This window comes from Halyomorpha halys, unplaced genomic scaffold (assembly GCF_000696795.3).
Source record: "Halyomorpha halys isolate HHAL.00 unplaced genomic scaffold, Hhal_1.1 Scaffold5.1, whole genome shotgun sequence".
Lineage (NCBI taxonomy): Eukaryota > Metazoa > Arthropoda > Insecta > Hemiptera > Pentatomidae > Halyomorpha > Halyomorpha halys.
In genome coordinates this window covers 548,845-568,868 of record NW_027106871.1, presented here as the reverse complement: position 1 = coordinate 568,868, position 20,024 = coordinate 548,845, and the positions used below count along the sequence as shown (strand labels likewise).

General features: G+C 29.8%; 1 protein-coding gene across 2 annotated transcripts in view; it reads right to left on the bottom strand.

The window, feature by feature from the left end:
* Nucleotides 1-20,024, bottom strand: part of neb (nebbish) — a 111,378-nt gene that overhangs the window by 4,859 nt on the left and 86,495 nt on the right. The window contains exons 9-13 of one of the 2 annotated variants that reach the window (XM_014438248.3): nucleotides 4,491-4,713; nucleotides 2,372-4,097; nucleotides 1,773-1,854; nucleotides 1,087-1,206; nucleotides 874-1,005 (exon numbers count right to left, since the gene is read on the bottom strand). In XM_014438248.3, the coding sequence (XP_014293734.1) occupies nucleotides 874-1,005; nucleotides 1,087-1,206; nucleotides 1,773-1,854; nucleotides 2,372-4,097; nucleotides 4,491-4,713 (2,283 nt within the window). Of the gene's footprint in view, nucleotides 1-873; nucleotides 1,006-1,086; nucleotides 1,207-1,772; nucleotides 1,855-2,371; nucleotides 4,098-4,490; nucleotides 4,714-20,024 lie in introns of those variants that run through there. The other variant, XM_014438273.3, reaches the window with a different exon arrangement.

Below are 20,024 nucleotides of genomic sequence, written 5' to 3'. Positions count from 1 at the left end.
AGATTACTTTCATTCAATTTATTCTCTAAGGCTAGCTCGGTTTGCTTTGCTTCTTTCAGTAGTACTTCAGTTTTATCACATTTTTTTTTTAGATTCTCTAATTCCTCTTCAAGAATTGAAATCCTCTCCTGATGCACTGACAGCTCATTCACCCTGAACGATTTCTCTGAAAGTTGCTCTTCAAGGACTTCTTTACTTCTTAAAGCATTTGTCAGGTCTGATATTAAAGGATGACCCCTTCATGAATACATCCCTAACATAACTTCTCAAAATTATAACAAAATAAAAAGTGAACATTATAAATTGACTCAACAACGGACAGAAAATGGACCATTCGAACACTACTCTAAGAGATTTCATATAACTAACACTGATTTCTGTAATTGTAACGGACGAACTTTTAATCACTTACTTTTTTAATAGACCCTGTACAATAAACAATGGTTCAGTTTAATAAAAACCTCCATAATGCACGGAGATACATGGCCACTTAAGTAATCTGAAATCTTCGGAAAATATACAAAAAAGAGCTGGGGCACTTCATCTCTAATATAGAGTTAGACCAAATGTGATCATCCTATGTACCCCAATTGTACCTCTTATATAAAACCAATTACTTTGATTATGTTCTGTTCTAGTTCAATAGTTAATTCCCACATCTCCACTGTATTTATATTCATTATCCATTTACTTTTAATTCTTGTTATCTATTATCTATCTATACACATTTTAAATAAATTCATCCTGCATAGGGTTACTATGCAAGAGGAAAAAAAACAATATATATACATCATTTGATGGTAATCTAATTTATTATAAAATAAGTAGTTCTAAATTTTCAATAAATATCATTAGTAAAAAAATCATACTTACATAAGGAATTTTATATATTTCTGTAAAGGTTCTCGCTTTTCTAACTAAATAAACTAGATGGTGTGGAAAAGCAGAATCCATAATAAATTCATACATTTCTTTATCTCTATTTTCTAAAGCTGCCGCTAAAGCCTGTAATCAAATATGTAACTTTATTTTCCATTACTTTAAATGTATTATTAATGAATTAATTTCCTCGATATAATTATTTACCTTTTCTTTTTTCCCTTCAGCTTCAATTGTTCTTCTTAATAAATTTTCAGAGTCCATGAGCCTTTTTCTCAGTTCCACATTTTCTTTAGAGCTGTTTGATAACCTTTCATTGAGTACAGCCTTTAAACGAATTACTTAACAATGTATTAATTGCAATTTAGAAGAATTATAAAATATCACAGTTAGTAGAATGAAAAAGGAGGGAGGGTTTTCAGTTCATTGAATTTAAGTATATTCAAATTATTAAATCTAAACTAGCAATTTTTCTTGTAATTTAAAGGGCTTTAAAATTAATGTTGATCCTGACCACTTATATAATGATTTACTTGTGAGTTGGTTACAAAAGCATTAGAACCCAAAGGGTCCAAAACTGCCTAGGGACCATCTGTAAACTGCAATTCACAGACCCGTCCACACTTGGGCTGAGATTGGGCTATGCGTATCAGCATTAATAACATATTTTTTCCCAATACTTTTATTCACATGCACAAAATTATGTCAGAAAAATAATAATTACATATGTTATAATTCAAATTATTTTAACACTACGACTTGAGTGACTATGTTGGCAGGTCTAATATATTTAAATACACTTATATATATTTTTAGTCCTAAATAAAGGATATTTTTCTCTAAAAAGAAAATTAAATATAATTAAACTGCAATAGGAGTTATAAATTTCTTACCACTTCTTTCTTTAAAATAGCGTTTTCTTCTATAAGCCCATCATTTGTGTGCTTAGATTCTTTTGCTGAGCATTGCTTTTCCCTAAAATAATTCAAATTTTCTTATTAATAACAAAACCTAACCTTGTTCATTTTTTTTTTTTTTGTAGGATAAGAATCAAGCTCTTACTAATCAAACATTTAAACTTACAATCCAGTACTTATCTAATGAAAGATTTAATCAAAAATACAAAATAAAATCTAGAAATTATTATAAAAGAAAAATTTGCAATCTTTATCATTAGCATTCACAAATATGCAATGCATTATAAAACAACATGATAATCATGATTGTAGGTGCAACAAAAAATTAAGCACTTTTCAAATTTGTGATCCAAAAGCAATAGAGGAACCAAACATGAAGGCAAATAAAAACTATCCATAAAAGTTCCCATTTGTTTGCAGTCCATGTTTGGAATAATTAAAAACATCTTAGCCTACGAGAAGTAACAAAAATAATATATTAAGTATATACAATTAACATAATTGACATAATATAAACTGCAATAGGTATTGCATTATTTTTAAGTTAAGTTGAGTAAAAGTTAATTGCTACTTACATTACTTTGAGAAGAGTAAGCTTCTCCTCCATGAGCGTGACTTGAACTTGCTGCTGCCTCTCTAACTGTACTTGAGCATTTTCCAGATGTTGGGCCTTAGTGCAGATTTCTGCTTTCAAAACATCCTCCCTTGATTTATAATCTGATATCTTTATCAGTAGCTCTGAAGTGTTTTTCCTTTCTTCATTTAATTCATTCTTCACCTTCTCCAGTTCTATTTCAGTTCTGATTGCCTGATCAGCCTTGAATTTCATTCTTTCAGCCGTTGTTGAAGCATCAACTAACTTCTTTTTTAATTCCTCTTTTGCTTTTTGTTCAGCTAACAGTTGACCTTTGACTCTGGAAATTTCTGAATCCATATTTTCAATCTGCTTCACGTAAGTATTAATCTTGTCTTCCTCAACATTATCTTGAGATCTGCTTTCAGCAGCTTCTTTATAAGGGATTAGTTCTTCAGTTAACTTTTTTAATTCCTTTTCCAACACTGATAAGTTTTGAAGCTTAAGTAAGAGTTGCTCTTCTTTTTTGTGGCTTTCATTAAGGTTATAACCCAATTCTTCAATGACTTTTTCTAACCTCTTGAGTTCAGTTTTAGTTTGAGATAGTTCCTCCAAAATTTTTTTTAGCTCAGAATCTTGTGCAGAATCTTTTTTAACTAGAAGCTTATTGAATTCTTCTTTACTTGTCCTAAGCTCTTTCAATTCCTTCACCAATGATTCTTTTTCTGATTGAACAGCTTCAAATTCCCTTTTGGAAATTCTGGATTCAGCTTCGAGAAGCCTCAGTTCACTTTCGAGGTTTGGAACTTTATCAGCTTCCATCTTTAGCAGTTCTTCTCTTGAACTTATTTCAGACAACTTTTTGTTGAGTTCTGCGTTTTCTTCATTACACTTCACTAGTTCAGTTTTATACTTCTGCAACTCATCTTCAAGACCTTCTATTTTCTTATTATTCACTTCTTTAAGTTGCATTATTTCTTCTTTCAAGCAACTGTTTTGTAACTGTTTAGTAAGTTCATCTTTATACTTTTTGCTTTCAGATAAATCAGATCTCGCCTTCCTAAGTTCCTTTTCTAAATCATTCAAAGCACTTTCCAGCGCTGGGATCTGCTCAGCATTTTGTAAGAGTTTTTCTTCCCTGAGATTACTTTCATTCAATTTATTCTCTAAGGCTAGCTCGGTTTGCTTTGCTTCTTTCAGTAGTACTTCAGTTTTATCGCATTTTTTTTTTAGATTTTCTAGTTCCTCTTCAAGAATTGAAATCCTCTCCTGATGCACCGACAGCTCATTCACCCTGAACGATTTCTCTGAAAGTTGCTCTTCAAGGGTTTCTTTACTTCTTAAAGCATTTGTCAGGTCTGATTTAGAAAGCATAACTTCATTTTTCAATGTTTTGATATCTTTCTTTAACTTATTTATTTTGTCTTTATCATTGATTTCTATTTGCCTTCTATTCTCCAATTCTTTCTCCAAATCATTTTTGAACTTTCCAATATTAGAAAGTTCTTTTTTAGTTGCCTCAAGATTTTGCTCAAGTTCTAAAACTAGTTGTTTTTTTATTACAAGCTCTTGTTTCATAGAATCACCATTGCTGATATTTTCCATTAATTCATCTTTACTCTTAGAAAGCTCAGATAACAGTGATTTATACTTCTCAATCTCTGTTTCTAGATTTATTATCTCATCTGTTTTTAGCTTCAACTGATCCTCGAGATCTTCCTTTTCACCTACCAATGAAAAAATCATTTAAAAAAATATGCTTAAACTTTCTAATATAATTTGATTAAACAAATAAGCCTAGTTTCCTTACAATAAAACTTACTGTATATGTAACTTATGATATATTTTATTACTTGGGAAATAGAAGAAAGAATTACTAAAGGCATTAATAAAAAATGTACGTCCCTTCTTTTCACTATGAATACTTCTAATTGTTTGAAAATAAAACACAAATGAATAGTAGGGGAGAAAAACCAGGTGTAACTTTTTTTAAATTGAATTTGTAGTATTAGTGGACTCAGAATGAAAATCTGTATTTAGCTAAAGAGTTCAAATGCCAAACAAATTCAAAACTATAATTTTTTAGGATTTAAGATATAAACTTTGTGGATATTTCTTACTTAAGAGCGTGTTGATCCTCTCGCCAGCTGGCCTTAGCCGCTCCAACTCTTCCCGCAGCTCCCTCATTTCCCTGTCCTGTGGTGCCTCGTTTACCCTCACCCGGTTAACAATTGCCCGGGCTTGGCTGGCGTACCTCAGGGTAGACATTGTCTCATCTAAGTGTGTAGAGCAGGGGCTCACTGTCGCTAACATACATGTCCGAGAGTTGCCCCCCAAGCTTTCCTATTAGAAAGAATAAATGTTATTTAATAATTATATTTTGGATTTATTTTAGAAGAGACTGAAATATAGATACAGTTGAACATGAATATATTTAAACCTTTCTGATTGGTTTGATGAGTAAATTGATTTTTTTTCTTTGTTAACCACATACCTGCAGGAGAAATGAGTGAAAATAAGCAAAGAATTTTAAGTCATAACTCAATGTCTTTACATGATCAATTTTCAAACAGTTTGTCATTAATTATATAGAAGAATAGACATATTCTTTCACTTCAATATTAAAGTTCCTTCTCTTACTACTAATTTTTAACTTATTGTTATTAAACGATTTATATTTAATTATATTGGTGGTTTTTTTTTGTATAAAATTTTAGATTAGTTTGAAGAATTGAAACTTAACTTTTGGGGTTCCGTAAAACCTTTTTAAACAAGAAAAAAAATCACTGCCAAGTAGTTTAGTACCGCTTTCTATAGAGTACATAAAGAAAAACAAATGTAAACAACAAACATGTAAGGAAAAACAAAATTAGTGTTTTAATTACGTTAACATGTTTCAGAACATTAGAAAATATAATTAAATCATTATTATAACCTCAAGTTCTCAGAGTAATAAAATTAAATATTATATTAATTTGAATTATCAAAGGTTACGGATACTAAAACATTAGTACATTAGTCACCAATTTTGGTGCAAGTCAGGGAAGCAATTTTTAAAACAGATGTGTAAAGGCTAATAGGTTTGCCTGTGGGTAAGCAAAGGTAGTGAATGGAATTTGATAAAACTAATGTGGTGTCAGCTAAATACCAACCCATTTATCCCCTCAAAATCAGATTAACTATAGTAGGTGCTATGTATGCATGTCATATAGATTGGACTATTGAAAAACAGACTGAAAGATACTTATATGATATGAAACTCAATATTTTAAATATAAATAATTAGTTGTAAACCTACAACCTAAGTTCCAAAGTTTTTTTGGTTAAACTTTATTATTTTTTTTTTTAATTTTCAGGTCTTCATACCCTTTTTATTACTTCTTTATTGATTATGGCATCTGAACAACGTTTCGGCTGTTTTGCCCATTATCAAGTTCTTACTATTATTTTCTGGACATTTGTAATCTTAATTGAAACAATTTTTTATATATTCAAAACTGAATATAAGTGGCTAATTTTTTATTTGTGCTGTTTCCCCATTTTTTTTTCTTTAAAATAGTATTTTTTCTTATGTCCAGCTATCTATATACTAAAATTTGGAAGAATAAATATAATCAAAAAAAATATCTTAAAGGCCAAATTTAAACTATCGTTGTTGTTGGGATGTAACAAAAAAAGGTATAAAGTCCCCTGTTTTAAAAATAAACAGACATTATAATTTTCATTTATTAATACTTATTTTAAATTAATCGTTCGAAGGATTCGTTGAAAGTTTAATTCGAATAGAAGTAATACGAAAAATAGTTAAGAAACCCTGGAACCGAGCACGGTGTTGAGGATACTGCCCTGCTATAGAAGGACGAACCCAATCCACAACCAACGTGCGACACACATCACCTCTCCAATTGGCAACGGACCAAGATGACAATTACTACGAGGATCTGCTAAGCATACCAAGTCCAACCCATACCATCCGGCGCTTGCAGGGTCGTGAGCCGAGTGGCGATGTAATTGTTTACAACCAGTAGTAAAGCAACAAGGCAACTAGGACACCCCAAGGGCTTTCAGGTTGCGAAAGAGAGTAGAAAACACAAATCTATGGTTTAGGTAGTATTAAAAACAAGCTAATATGGGTATCAGAGAAAGGAATTGTATCACAACCTCGCCAAAATAAAAGTATAAAATATGAAAATATCGGCGTGCGTATTCCACCTTAGAAAAATTCTTTCATTAAAAAAAAAAAGTATTTTATCAAGGGCCAGGGGAATTCACGGGTTTAAAGCATGGGTGTGGGGAATGATCGTCGCCAGTATTGGCATGGAACCTACGGGTTAGTTAAGCCTTAATATTATCATTATCAAAACCCGAGATAGAAATTTAGTGCTTTTTACAATAATACATTTAGATATTAGTCCAGGAAATACCGACAATAACTTTACCTGGCAAAAAGTCTAGTAAATTCGATTTTCGTTGCATGTTGCATACACTCCCTCCCGCGCAACAAAACATTTTTAATACTTTTGAGTTTTTTTTTTCCCTTACATTTTCTTATTTGTTATTTTTCTGAGAAAAAAAAAATTACAAAACTTACAGAGGATAAAATTATTACATATTTCATAGATAAAATTTAAATCAAACACCATTAATTTATATTAAAGAACTGGTTTTTAACCTAGGACCAATTCAAAATCCAAGTTTTCGACCCACCCAACAAAATAGGTAACGTTAAAATTTAAATGCTACCGCACCGCGGTGTACAAAATATTCAGCTCAATTTTGTTGGTCATGGAATAAAATTTAACGTATTCATGAAAATTTTATAATCTACATGCTTTATAGGTAAAGATTTTTGCAAAATATTACGAATTCGAAAATATAAGGAAAAACTCAAAAATATTTTAGGCCTTTTACGGAACAGACGGGATGGAGGTAGAAAATTTATATGTTTTACTATATATTCTATGTAAAAAAAAAATCAAATTTAACCTTTTGCAAGGTAAAAGGTTATTTATTATTTATTCATCCTTATTTCATTCATCTATTTCTCGGACTATATAGGAGAAGAATGACTGTGAGCACATAAACAGAAGAATAAAAAACAACTAAGGTTAAAATAAAGAATATTGATGATATATTTTTGGCAATATGAATTGGTTAACTGGTTTAAACATTGGTATAGTGAGATATTTCACAAGCGATTAAATTGCGAACAAAGGCTGCGCTTGAACTAATCGATCGGTAAAGATCGTTCGAACAAAAAGTAACATAATGTTAAGATGATAACATTTTGGAATTTCGACGTTTTAGTTACGTAAGATGAAGATTTGATTTTGAGTTAATGCAATCGAAAGCGGAACAATCGACAAGTATACGGCTATTGCATATTAAGGAAGAATGACAATGTAGTTTCAACACCCATTATTTGACAACATATTAAGAAAGAATTGTACAACCTAATTCGAATATCTACTGGAACGGAGTGAAATTTCGTCAATTTTGCTATAATTTAATCAAACTTTTATTTGGTAAAATTGTAATAAGTTTCAGATGAGGTTTTCCCCTTCAGATATCACATCAGTGGGAGGAGAGGTAGGTAGTTTCCCGCCTCAATATTTTAAGCAGGCCGAATTGTCTAGTTATGTTATTATGTTATACTAACGTATAATGCATTTTTTACAAACATTTTTAGTATATTTAATTATCCAAACCACCTAACACACACAACATTAAGCCCGGGTTCCGCGACGTGATAGTTGTCGCAGCCACTATCACCGTGTATACTATAACATTTACTGCCATGGCAATACTGTCAGGATTTGCTCGACAGTTGATAGTAAAAAAAATTATATTTGTCACGTGGAGACGAGTCTTTAGTTCAGGTGGTAATCGACGTATCATGTTTTAGTTTACTTTAAATGCTTGTGAAAGACTATATGTTCTATTGTCATATTATATATGTATCATTCTCAGCCGCTTGTCGACAATTATAATTCATTTTAATATTTTTTTTTTGTGTGTAGGATAGAGAAAATATTACACTGGTCCATCTATATTACACCATCTAATTGGGTTTCTTCAATTGTAAACCATTGTTCAGTATTAATTTAATATTCATATAAGTAATCCTTTTATGCAATGCTTATGCATTTTGTTTCGACCAAACTAGTTTTGAACGTATATCATCTAAAACGGATGCTATAAACGTTTAGTAACTGCGCATTAGATAATTGGAATTTGAACGTCTTCTTTCAGCTTGATTTTTTATTTTTCATTACCCCAACGAAAACAACGTTATTTGCCGAGCATAAATAAGCTGACGATTCACTTCGAAATATGCACGCACCAGCTATTGCTGTGAGGTCAATTCTAAAAGCTATTCTATTCACTAAGAGAAGTTAATGGCATTTAGAAATAGTTATTTTTAATTTGATTTGGCTTTTATCAATAATCGTGGTTTGATGGATAATAAAAAAGCCGTAGAACGAGGACATCTATCATTTTCCAGAGTGAAATATCGTCATTTGCGCTGTATTACTTCGCAAACTAAAAAAAAAAAATCTTGAAAACCTTGAAAAAAATATATAAATAAATAAAATAAAAATCAGCCTATTTAGAACAGCGGTTCCAAAAGATTTATATGTCCATAGAATGATGAGTCGATTTTTTATTTATAAAGAGTAACATTCTGTATATTGGATATCCACGGGAAAGATAGTTTTCCCCGTTATACAAAGATTCCCATTAAAAAAGGGTTAGTGTAAAAACAACACAAAAATAAATGAAATAATAAAATTATTTACACATCGCCACATAGTTGTGATTCCTCGTGAATACGAGAAACCAATAAACATGCAGGAAAAAAAAACATAAATATATTCTAATCATTATAAAAAAACCAATATGATTTTAATAATGTTAAAAAAAAAAAAATAGAAATTTATGTATTTTATTTATTTAACCCTCGTACAGAGTTAGCCTATAAAATACATAGTTAAATATATCATTGTTGATATTTTAAAAGAATAGTAATTGAAGATCAACAATATACCCAAAAGCTGACCTATCTTTATTTCTCATAGTTAAAAAAAAAAAAAAAAAGACTTAGATAAAAAAAAAGAACACTTCAATATCATTCTATCACAAGGTGGACAAAGCTTCTCTGGTACAATTAGTACAATACAAGTACTGATTCTCGTAATTATAGGTAATTCTAAATCAATGAAATATATATGAAACTTATTACAAATCTTATATAGTTGTCTAAAAAATTCTTTTCCACAAAGCAAATATACATGTAAAAACAAGAAAAGATTTTTCAACTTACGTCTGGAAAACGCTGCAGATTAGTCCACACACGATTTAATATTAAATTAATTATTAATTAATCAGTAAACAAAAAGTTGTTTCGGAAATATTAAATAAATATTAAAAAAATAAAAAATTTGAAATTGGTAGATGGAATGTCGAATTATGCTGGCTATTTAATTCTGAAATCGTAATTGTACATTCATATGTACCTTGTGTATATTGTTGAACGGGGCCTTAAATGACTAGGAAGAGGGTTATAAAGAAAGCAGTATGAAAACGGCATTGCTATTTTTTTTTTTTTTCCTGGTTGATGAAATAAAGCTAAAGGGACGACAAACAGGATCAAAACGAGTTTAAATATTAAATGAGACAAACCCGAATGCCAAGTCTACAAGTGAATTTAAATTATCATCTAAATTCGACGGAAAAGACAGGAATCCAGGATTTATTGAGTAGACGCATTATTCCCTGAACTGGGTCTGCATAATAGAAAAATATTTTTTAATTAAAGTGGTTATATCGGAATTCACATTCTATATCCCTCTACAACGTAGTGTAATTTCTTAATATTTCATGCATATAACTTAATATTTTTAAAGGTTTTATTTTTTATTTTAATTTAATATCAGATCGGTCTGGTGGGCCTTTCAACATAGTTAAAATAACAGTTACTTTTTTTTTAACAGTTGATTATGGTGGCATTCCCAACTAGATACTACTTTATAATAAAAAAAAAAAAAAAGAAAAAAATAGATAAAAATAATTCTTGATTATAGAGAAAAGTAAAAATAACAATATTCGTAGACTTAAGAAACAAACAATTGCCCTCTAATGGAAAAAAACTAGTTAATATGAAAAAATGACGAAGAAAAAATAAATAAAATAGAAGTTATGTTAATAATCTAATTGATAACTACAGAATTTATAACAGGATGTCCTGCAGCAGCCTGGGCTTCAGTCTTCGGGTTGAGGTTGGGTTTCCCAAGTTGTAGGTCACTGCTCCTTTAACTGTCGGTAACTGGGAGTGGAACATGAATCATTTTTTGATGTAATGTTCCATCGACTCCATTTGCAATTCGCGATTTAATTGGCTGTTTCTTACAAACCAAGGAGCATCTATTTAAAGGATTCATAAAAAATCTGTACTATCAACTTTTCACCAAAATTAATTTAGACGACATTAATCTTGTCGGTGTGACATTTTGGATCCCCTTTTGTTAATAATGATCAACTGAGATATTCATAATACCTATTAAATAGAGAACGGAGTGGGAAGTTACAAATGAAACACTTAGGTTTGTTCAAAAAGATAGTACATATTTTTACATTATATCTCCAGTTATTCACGTTATTTTTTTTCCCCAAAAAATCTGGCATAACCGTTAGAACAAAGGAACAAATATATAAATACTCATTGGGAATTTAATAGATTTAAGGACGATTTAAGTCTGAAATTCAAAGTTTTGAAATTCTTTTTCTCGGAAATAGATATAATGAGAGATTTTAAATTTTTATATCTCACATTTAAATAAAAACATAAGGATACCCCATTTGATAGAAGAGAAACCATGCTCTAACAAAAATACAAAAAAGAAAAAAAATGGAGTGAATTCAGACAATAATTTTTTGAATTCTAATAACAATCCCATAGAAAGAAGTTCCCGTCTGTTTCTTTTCCAAACTCTTAATGTAATTAGCTTGTAAAATTGTTTGTCAACAAATGTCAATTTTTTTGTGGGTCATGTGTACGACAATATGTTGTTAAGGAGAGGAAAAACCTATTTTTCATGATACTTAGTTGACACCCATCTTTTATACTCTTCCGTAATCTTTTGTCTACTACACTTGCAATCGTTAATGATAATTATGAGTATGCTCTAATGAACAACTAAATTCCCTAATCTTAATTTTCTAGACTTTATATCGTAAAATACGACATTATTTCTGTTCCTGTCATGCGTATTTCCCAATATTTTAAAGTTTATAAGAACTAGATTTAAATTTCTTGGTGTGCCATTTTAGATCCACTTTTGTTGATAAAGAAGAGGAAATGATTGCTGGGAAATTCAGATAATTTTTCTTGAGTACATTATCACATAGAAGTATGTTAGGTTTGAGTAATTGTTAACAATTAAGAGGATGCCTACAATGCAACTCATAACGGGGTAAACAATTCTTGGAAGGCGTGAATCAAATTGTGAGTATTTTTTTTTAAAAAAAGCGAATGAGTGTGTTTAGAAACAAACATGAAATGAAAAATAACATCCATTCTCTGAAATAATGTTCACCGAGAACGCAGACAAGAAGTAATTGTAGATCGAGCATAATTACTTTAATTAAGCAATAAATAAATAAATATTGTTATTTTTTTCTAGTTATCACAACCAGCACCAAATCCTCCATGTCAGTCTCTTGTCTAGATAAAATCCTAAACATAGTATTTTCTCAAGTGAAGAAATAATGAACACATAATAATAATAATAGAAGTGATATATACTTGTACCTACATTTCTTTCCGAATGGCATTAAATTTGGGGTAGTTACAACTTTAGGTTCAGCTTATTATTAACTACATCGAAGTTATAAGCAAATCCTTTTCGGGTGAGGTCGGACAATTCAGAAAATTTGTAAGCTACCAAACTAATTATTAGCTGTATTACTTGAGATCAATTCATACAGTACTTATCTAGCTTAAAAATTGGATAGCCTCCACAATGTTTACTCTTATTATTATTACAATTAATAAACGTAGTTTAAACCACAATAATGTGGAACAAGAACCTGGTGATAATATGGTGCATAAGCCAACCTTCTAGGCCCAACCCAGCAACAATCCCTAGCTCTCTGCAACCACCAATTTACTTACTTCCGCTTCCTTTTTTTTCTATCAACCTTGTTTTCCGCCACGTTAAGATAAATATTATAATCTTAGTATATTACTAATGTTCGATGTAGTATAAGTTAGTTAGCTTACAAATTTTCTGAATTGCCCAACCTCAAGTGAACAGGGTGAAGTTTATATTATATAAAGTTTATATAAGATTATACCATTGATATAGGTCACAAGTTTCAATATATTTAAAAATGTTTCTATTCGTTCACTTGAGGTAATATTGTGATTAGGATTTTATTAGGACTAAAGACAAACCTATAAAATACTAAATAAACTTTATTAAAGCTTATTACAGCAAAACAAATGACAAAATATCAATCAGGACTGATATATAAAATACCACGTTTATATTGTCCATCAACATATATAACAGGAGAAACTAAACAATTATTGGGAGAAAGAATGTATAAGCATAGTAATGAGGAAAAATAAAACGATGACAACCCAAATAACCAATGATACCAAAACAGCATTTATACATTAATAGACATAAATATAAGAACCATCAGGATTGCGGTCAAAAAATTCTTAATATATTTAAATTTTTACGGTCAACTAAATATATATGTATTAATAGACATAGTTTTGATTTTGAAAATACAATGATTTTACACAAAGGAAACAATGTTTTCAAAAGAAAAATTCTAGAAGCTATTTATATTTCAGGAAATATTTTTTTTTAAAATTTATTTATTGCTATTTACAATAGTACATTATAATACATTTAGTAAATCTGATCTAAGTTAAATTGGAGTGTTACAGGCGTGTAGAGAAACTACCCATTGGTAGCACTCTGACATTTTACATTAGCTGGTCTCGTGGCCATTTTCTTTTCAGGCGCCTCGGAGGATTGTCAGGAATGGAAGAGGAAGCAAGATTAGAAACTAGGAGGTTTGAGTGGTTAGAGAGTTTATAATGGAAGGATCAGGAAATATAAATATTAATTATACAGCTAATTTGAAATCAGGCAACAGCAATTTGAAAAATTTATGCAGAAATATTAAATAAAATTAATTTGTGATCAAAATGGTTGAATCCTTATTACGTCGCAAATAACCTCATCCATGAAGACCTCAACATCCCATTCGTTACAGATTTGGCCCAAAATAGATATACCTCCTTTCATTCCAAAACCCCTACCCTCAACCCACCCAAATCCACTAGTTTTTAATCTCTCATCCTTAAAAATCCTCCGAGGTGTCTGAAAAGAAGATGGCCACGGAATCATATAATTTAAAGTAATGATTGAAGTACAACCATTGGATAATTCCTTCGTAAGATTACCATGTGTTCTGAAATATTTATCACACTTACTTATTGTATTCTTTTATACATTTATAAATTTCAATAAACAAATAACAGAAAATTGTGGGTTTTTTGATACTAAAGTAACTAAGAAAATAAACAAAAACAGAATCTGAAATATAATGGAAATATGCTTAACCTGGTCGTGGGGTAAGTTAAATAATTTTGTGTTGATTGATAATTGGTAAGTTGATTGATGACAGAAATTGCAAACAAAAGAATTATAATTAAGTGAAATAGTAGAGAAATATAGGTAATATAATATAATGCGGTGGAAGTTAATTAATACTGGATATGTTTTCCATTATTTAATTGTATATTGCAGTTTAAATAATATGTTATATAATATTTTAGCCTACAAACTTTTTTATTACTAATATTGAAGCTGCTAAATTAGAATTGAGGTAGGAAAATTTAAAATCATGATATAAAAAAAAAATTGATAAGATTGTAATTACAGTTGTAAATTAATATATGACCATGAGAATAGCCAGATTGGCCGAAATGTTCGAGCTTAAAGTGAATCAATTAATGATGTTGAGGCTAAATGAACACATTTTATTGTAACTGATACTTACAAATGAAGTTAATAAGTTTTTTTAAAATAAACTCAATTATAAAGTAGGATTTAATAAATTTCTAGCCACATTACATTTAATAAAGGTTTTCTAAAGTTAATTTAATAGTATTAGTGTGGGTGAATCTGCTTCTCTGCTAGCATAAATTAGTTGAAATATGCAAATCCCGTAGGTATATCGCCGTAGCTCCCACACCACTATAGGCTATTACCAAACACTAGTGGTCTCCACTGAGTTGATGTACTTGGCAAATGAAATTATAGTAACACGATTATTTTAATTTTCAAATATTGATTATTACTTTGGATACAAATGAAGAAAAAAAGGCGACTTATTTCAAACAGAAATTGTATAAAAAATGACCATTAAAAAAATAGTTTAAAAACATTCAATGGAAGAAAAAACACAAGAACGGAAAAAATATCTAAAATAGGAAAAGGTACGAAATATTATCAATAATAAAAAAAAAAATTAAGTGTAAAGAAAACGAATTTTTTATATTTTTTTCAATAAAATTAATTTAATAAATTATATATAGAAAAATAATGAAAACCATTGCCTTAACTATACTTAGAGAAAATGACTGAAGATGGAGGGACGGTCCGAAAAATCGTAAAGAACATTCACTAAATATTATTAATGTGAAATTAATAAAAAATGTTTCCTTAAAATTAATGTTTGAAGTTTAAATATGTTGAAATTTTTCGAATTTACGCTCTATTTGCTTAGGATCAATACTATAATTGAACAAGAATTACTATTGATGAGCGACCTATGTTCTTGCATCTGCAGACAAACTGCAGTTATCGATTTGCACTTTGTAGAAGATACATTTTGATAACAAAAGCTAACAAGTCAATAGGGACAAGGTGAAAAAAAAAAAATTTGTTCAAAGTATGGCTCCTAAAGCATGTCACTGTGAAATAGCATTTTAACTTCGATTTAATTTAGAGGGAAGCAAAAATGCATTTTTTTTATGTGGAATGTCTTTAACTAATAAATCATACAACATATTGTTAAAAAATAACATTCGTATTTCTCCTTTAAGTTAAATCTCATCCTATTTTGTTCATTTCTTAAAACCCTTATGGGTATGATATTTGGTTGGGGAGAAAAGAGAAAACTAATCAAAACCGACCTGACAAGAAACTGATTATTGCAACATTCACTAAATAAACGATCTAAATTTAAAAGGTCATCGACATATTCAGACTTATTTGGGCATAAGGAGTTAAGCGGGGCTCCCATCGCATCCCTCTCATCTCCATTCCTAACCATCCACAAACTTCCATAATGCAATATTTTATATCGCAGATAATATTATTCATATAAACATAAAATTGCTCTTTGCTAATTTAACTAATAAAGAAATAAATACATACATTTCTAGATTAAACTCCGATCCTGCCATTATACAAACTTGATCCCAGCCAACTATCAATAACCGTCAGAGGCCTCTGATATAGAGACAAATTATTCGTCATTCACAATTATTTGAAACTTGTTTTTATACAGCTATCTATGAAAATATCTATGGTGAAATCTAATGGCATTAATAAATCCATAGTAGAAGTATACCTCAGACATAACAATATAGCTTTATCCTCGGAAAGGAAGAAATGAGCTCATGAAGAAAATACGCCACATTGTATAATAAAACTACCTACCACCTTAGATTTAATGTCTTGGTTGGCAGAGGTTCATCTTAAGTAGGAGTACATCTTTGAATTCGTAAGAGTGCTGTCTTAACTTGAACACTTATAGTGAGATGACAACGGATAAGCTAAGTCATTAAGGGGTAACTTCGGAGGTGGGTACGTCATCAAACGCCGGAAACGACGAGAGACTGACCACACCCTGAGGAAGGATGAGAGAACCACCTTGCGCGGCAGAGCTTGGAATAATATCCCCAAGGACAACCTAAAGGCTGTCCAAGAATAGCTCGGCGAAGGACAGTCGTACGGGAATGGTCCCGGAGTAGAGTCCACTTCGGCAAGGCGGTGATGTCAAGTCTGGGGGCTCGGCGTATCAGATCCCATTCTCAGCATAAATCGGGCTGTACATAAAATTACTTAAGGCCGGAAAGAAGGAAATCCAGTTTATTTAATTTTACAAAAACCGCACACAAAGCAAAGAAGTGATTGTATTTTAGTGCAGTAAAAACTCAAAATTATGCCATATTTACTCAAATATGGCATAAAACACCCAAATCCTGAAATAAATATCAACTGTATAGTTTAATGTATATTATTACCCGAAAAGCTTACCTAACTAAGTTTGAGTCAAATTAAACTCGCATCGTAAATTTATGAAAACGTGCGTTTTTAATTTTTTTATATTTTGAGAAAATGGCATTCGCTTATGGCACCCACTTTGCGAAAAGTGTATTCGAAGTATCTGCAAAATTTCAATTACAACTAAAATAATATAACAAAGAGAATAGATAAAAATAAATAAAAGGAAACAAAGAAACTTGAATAAAATAAAATTGTATACTTAATTTTTATTTTTTACTTTTGTTACTTTATTTTATTACTTTGTAACATTTTAGTTTCTTGCATCTTTTTAAGCCATGAAAAAGCCCTGCAAAGTGGGGCGATGCGTTGGCTCACAATTAATAGTTTAACACCTAGTTAAACTTTTTTTTTACTGCACCCGGACATTTTATAAATTACACACAGTCAACTTTAACAAATTATATTGGTGTTTAAAAACCTGTATTATTGGTTTTGGAAAAACTTTATCTCAGAAACTATTGAACTTAAAAAACTCAATCGGGGCTCAAATTGCAGCTTATTTTATGCAATACATTTCAAATACTTTTATTACGCTAGAAGTTATAGGCAATAAACTTGGTCAACTTGTAAAATATGCCATATTAGCCCAACGGGCAGCCATTGAGTTGTAGGCATTTCACCATCGTCTTTTCAAAAATGTTTACAAAAAATTCCACTAACGGAAATTACGAATTTAAAATCAAATCTATTTGGTATTGTTACTATCGTCGAATCATTTTTCTATTGGAAATTAAGGGGAGATGTACATATAAAAAACAATTAGGTTGTTATAAATAGGAATATTTATAAGAAAAAAAAATTAACAGCTATTATAAATAACATTTAGAATGTTATTTATTTTTTTATTTTAATAAAATTAATTATTTTTGGTATAAACCCTTAGTTGAGATTTCATAATATGAAACAATATTTTGTTTTAGAAAACGCATGGTTTTAGCAAATGAGTCGAAACGTTTAGTAATTCCCTTGGTGGTAAGATTTCTAGCTAACAGCCCTGATGAAGGCTAGAAATTCTGGCCGAAACGTTGGCACGATTAAATAAGTTACATCAACTTAAATGTGTTATATTTTGACCGCACTCCCAACCATCTTCTCCTCGTATAAGTCATCCACGGTCAACTATCTCTCATGATTATGAAACAATATTTATTTATTTATAAATCGAACCAATATATTTTAAATCAAGATAGAAGAATACTTTGGGATTTCACAAGATTATATATATATATATATTTTCAATAAAAAAAGGAAATACTATTGAAATAAATTAATACTAGAGCCACATCTTATGAAGGACAAGTTACTGAACCGCGTCGTAAATCATTGCCAACCAAAGCATGACATTTCTAGATTTTTTTTTACTTATAGTCATCGGAACAGTCGTATTAAATTTATTGATCAAAAGTACGGCTTTATAAAACAAATTTATAATTTTTAAAAATTTCTAAACGTTTCTACCCATTTTCTAAAACCAGACGTTTCCTAAAACAAAATTAAACTTTCATTGAGTATTAACTGTATCATCTTTGTCCAAGAGACAAAGCGACCTATGGAATTTATCAACGTGGGAATTGTACGGAGTAAAAGTAAAAAGAAGTTCACAAAATGTCGAAAAATTATTTTGCAGGTTTAGGATATAAAAAAGTTGTAATAAAAAAAAAGTTTAACATATTTGTTTTCATAATTTTTTTTTAAGAGTTACTAATAATTTCATAATTGAAAGGAATCATCAAATATTTATTTTTTCCCTATTTTAGTTTATCGAACGTCTCGAGTATGCTCAATGTGAACGTACTCTATTTCTTTTTATATATACTTCTATCCAAAATTTATATTAAATGTGATTTTACAGAAAAGAGAATTTAACTAAGGATGGCAGTAGTATACATAGGGAACATTATGGCCAGTCATTTGAAATGTAATGAAACTCTCTACAATAAAAAAGTAAAATAATCGAAATCGGACCAGAATTAGCAAGGAATGAAACCCGTTTCATCTTTATCTGAATGTATAAAATAACTAAAACCTTTAACAGACTGACTAATCGAACACAGTCTCAAAAACGACAATGGAAGCTGAAATAATTAATAAAGTTCTGCAATTGTCCCCAAAAGAAAACTGAACTCACCTGAGGTTAGAAATATTATATCCATTCCATCTAAACAATTACTACAAGCCTGTGGACTAAATTTAAAGTATAGTGTTCTTACATTCAAATTTATTCAAGTAAGCACAAATAAAAAAACAAAAAAGTATCTTATATCCAAAAGAGATCTTAGAAATAGAATTAAAACCTATTTGATTAACATTATATATATATATAAATATGTGTGTGTGAATATATCGGGGAATATAGGAGAAATACATCAATATATTTTAATGTTTATAGTGTTTACAATAAACTGCGAGTATTAGTTCCAATAAATGTTACTAACTTAAAATATAATAAATCAATTGATTACGTAATTAAGTAGATTTTTTTCTGTGAATTATTTTTCTGTTTCTCAAAACCTCAGTACTGATTTTTTTTTAATTTTTATTTATCGTTTACCTTAAAAATATTATGCATTTTTTCGACCTACTATTTCCATTCAGGGGTAATTAACAAATCATTATTGTTTTTCGAAAATCCCTAAGGTGACTGCTGATAAAAGATACGCTGATTTAACAATCTTTAGAACTAGACCGAGAGGAAAAGGCAGTTAAAAAAATAATTCTTTCTGGAATGTGATGAACTCAGAGGTTAAAGTACCAGATATCTTTTATTCAAACAAATTAATTTTATTTAAGATCAAATTAGTAGAGGTTATACTAGTTAGGGGACCAAACAAAAACAATTCGGTAACTATCTAAGCGCATTTTTTAGAAATTATGAGCTTTGGACGTCAGAAAGTGAAGGTTAATGCGTAAACGAAGATAGAAACCTCGAGCAATTCTTTTTTTTTTAACTTTCTCAATAACAGGACAAACATTCAAAACAAAATACAAGTACGTTATGCGCGGTACGCATATTTTTAATGTAAATAACACTTTTTTTTTTTAAATATTTTTTATTGATAATATATTAGTACTAATAAGGAAAGCACAGATGGCATATAATTGAAATTGTCATTAAATCGGATAAACTAAATTCTTCTTCAGTATCAGAGATATAATTAACTAACAAATTTATTACAAAAACTGATTAATAAAGCTCAACCTTTAAGTATTCTTTACGAGAAATTCAAATAATGTTTATTAATTAATTTATGATTACTATTTTGTTTAATATAT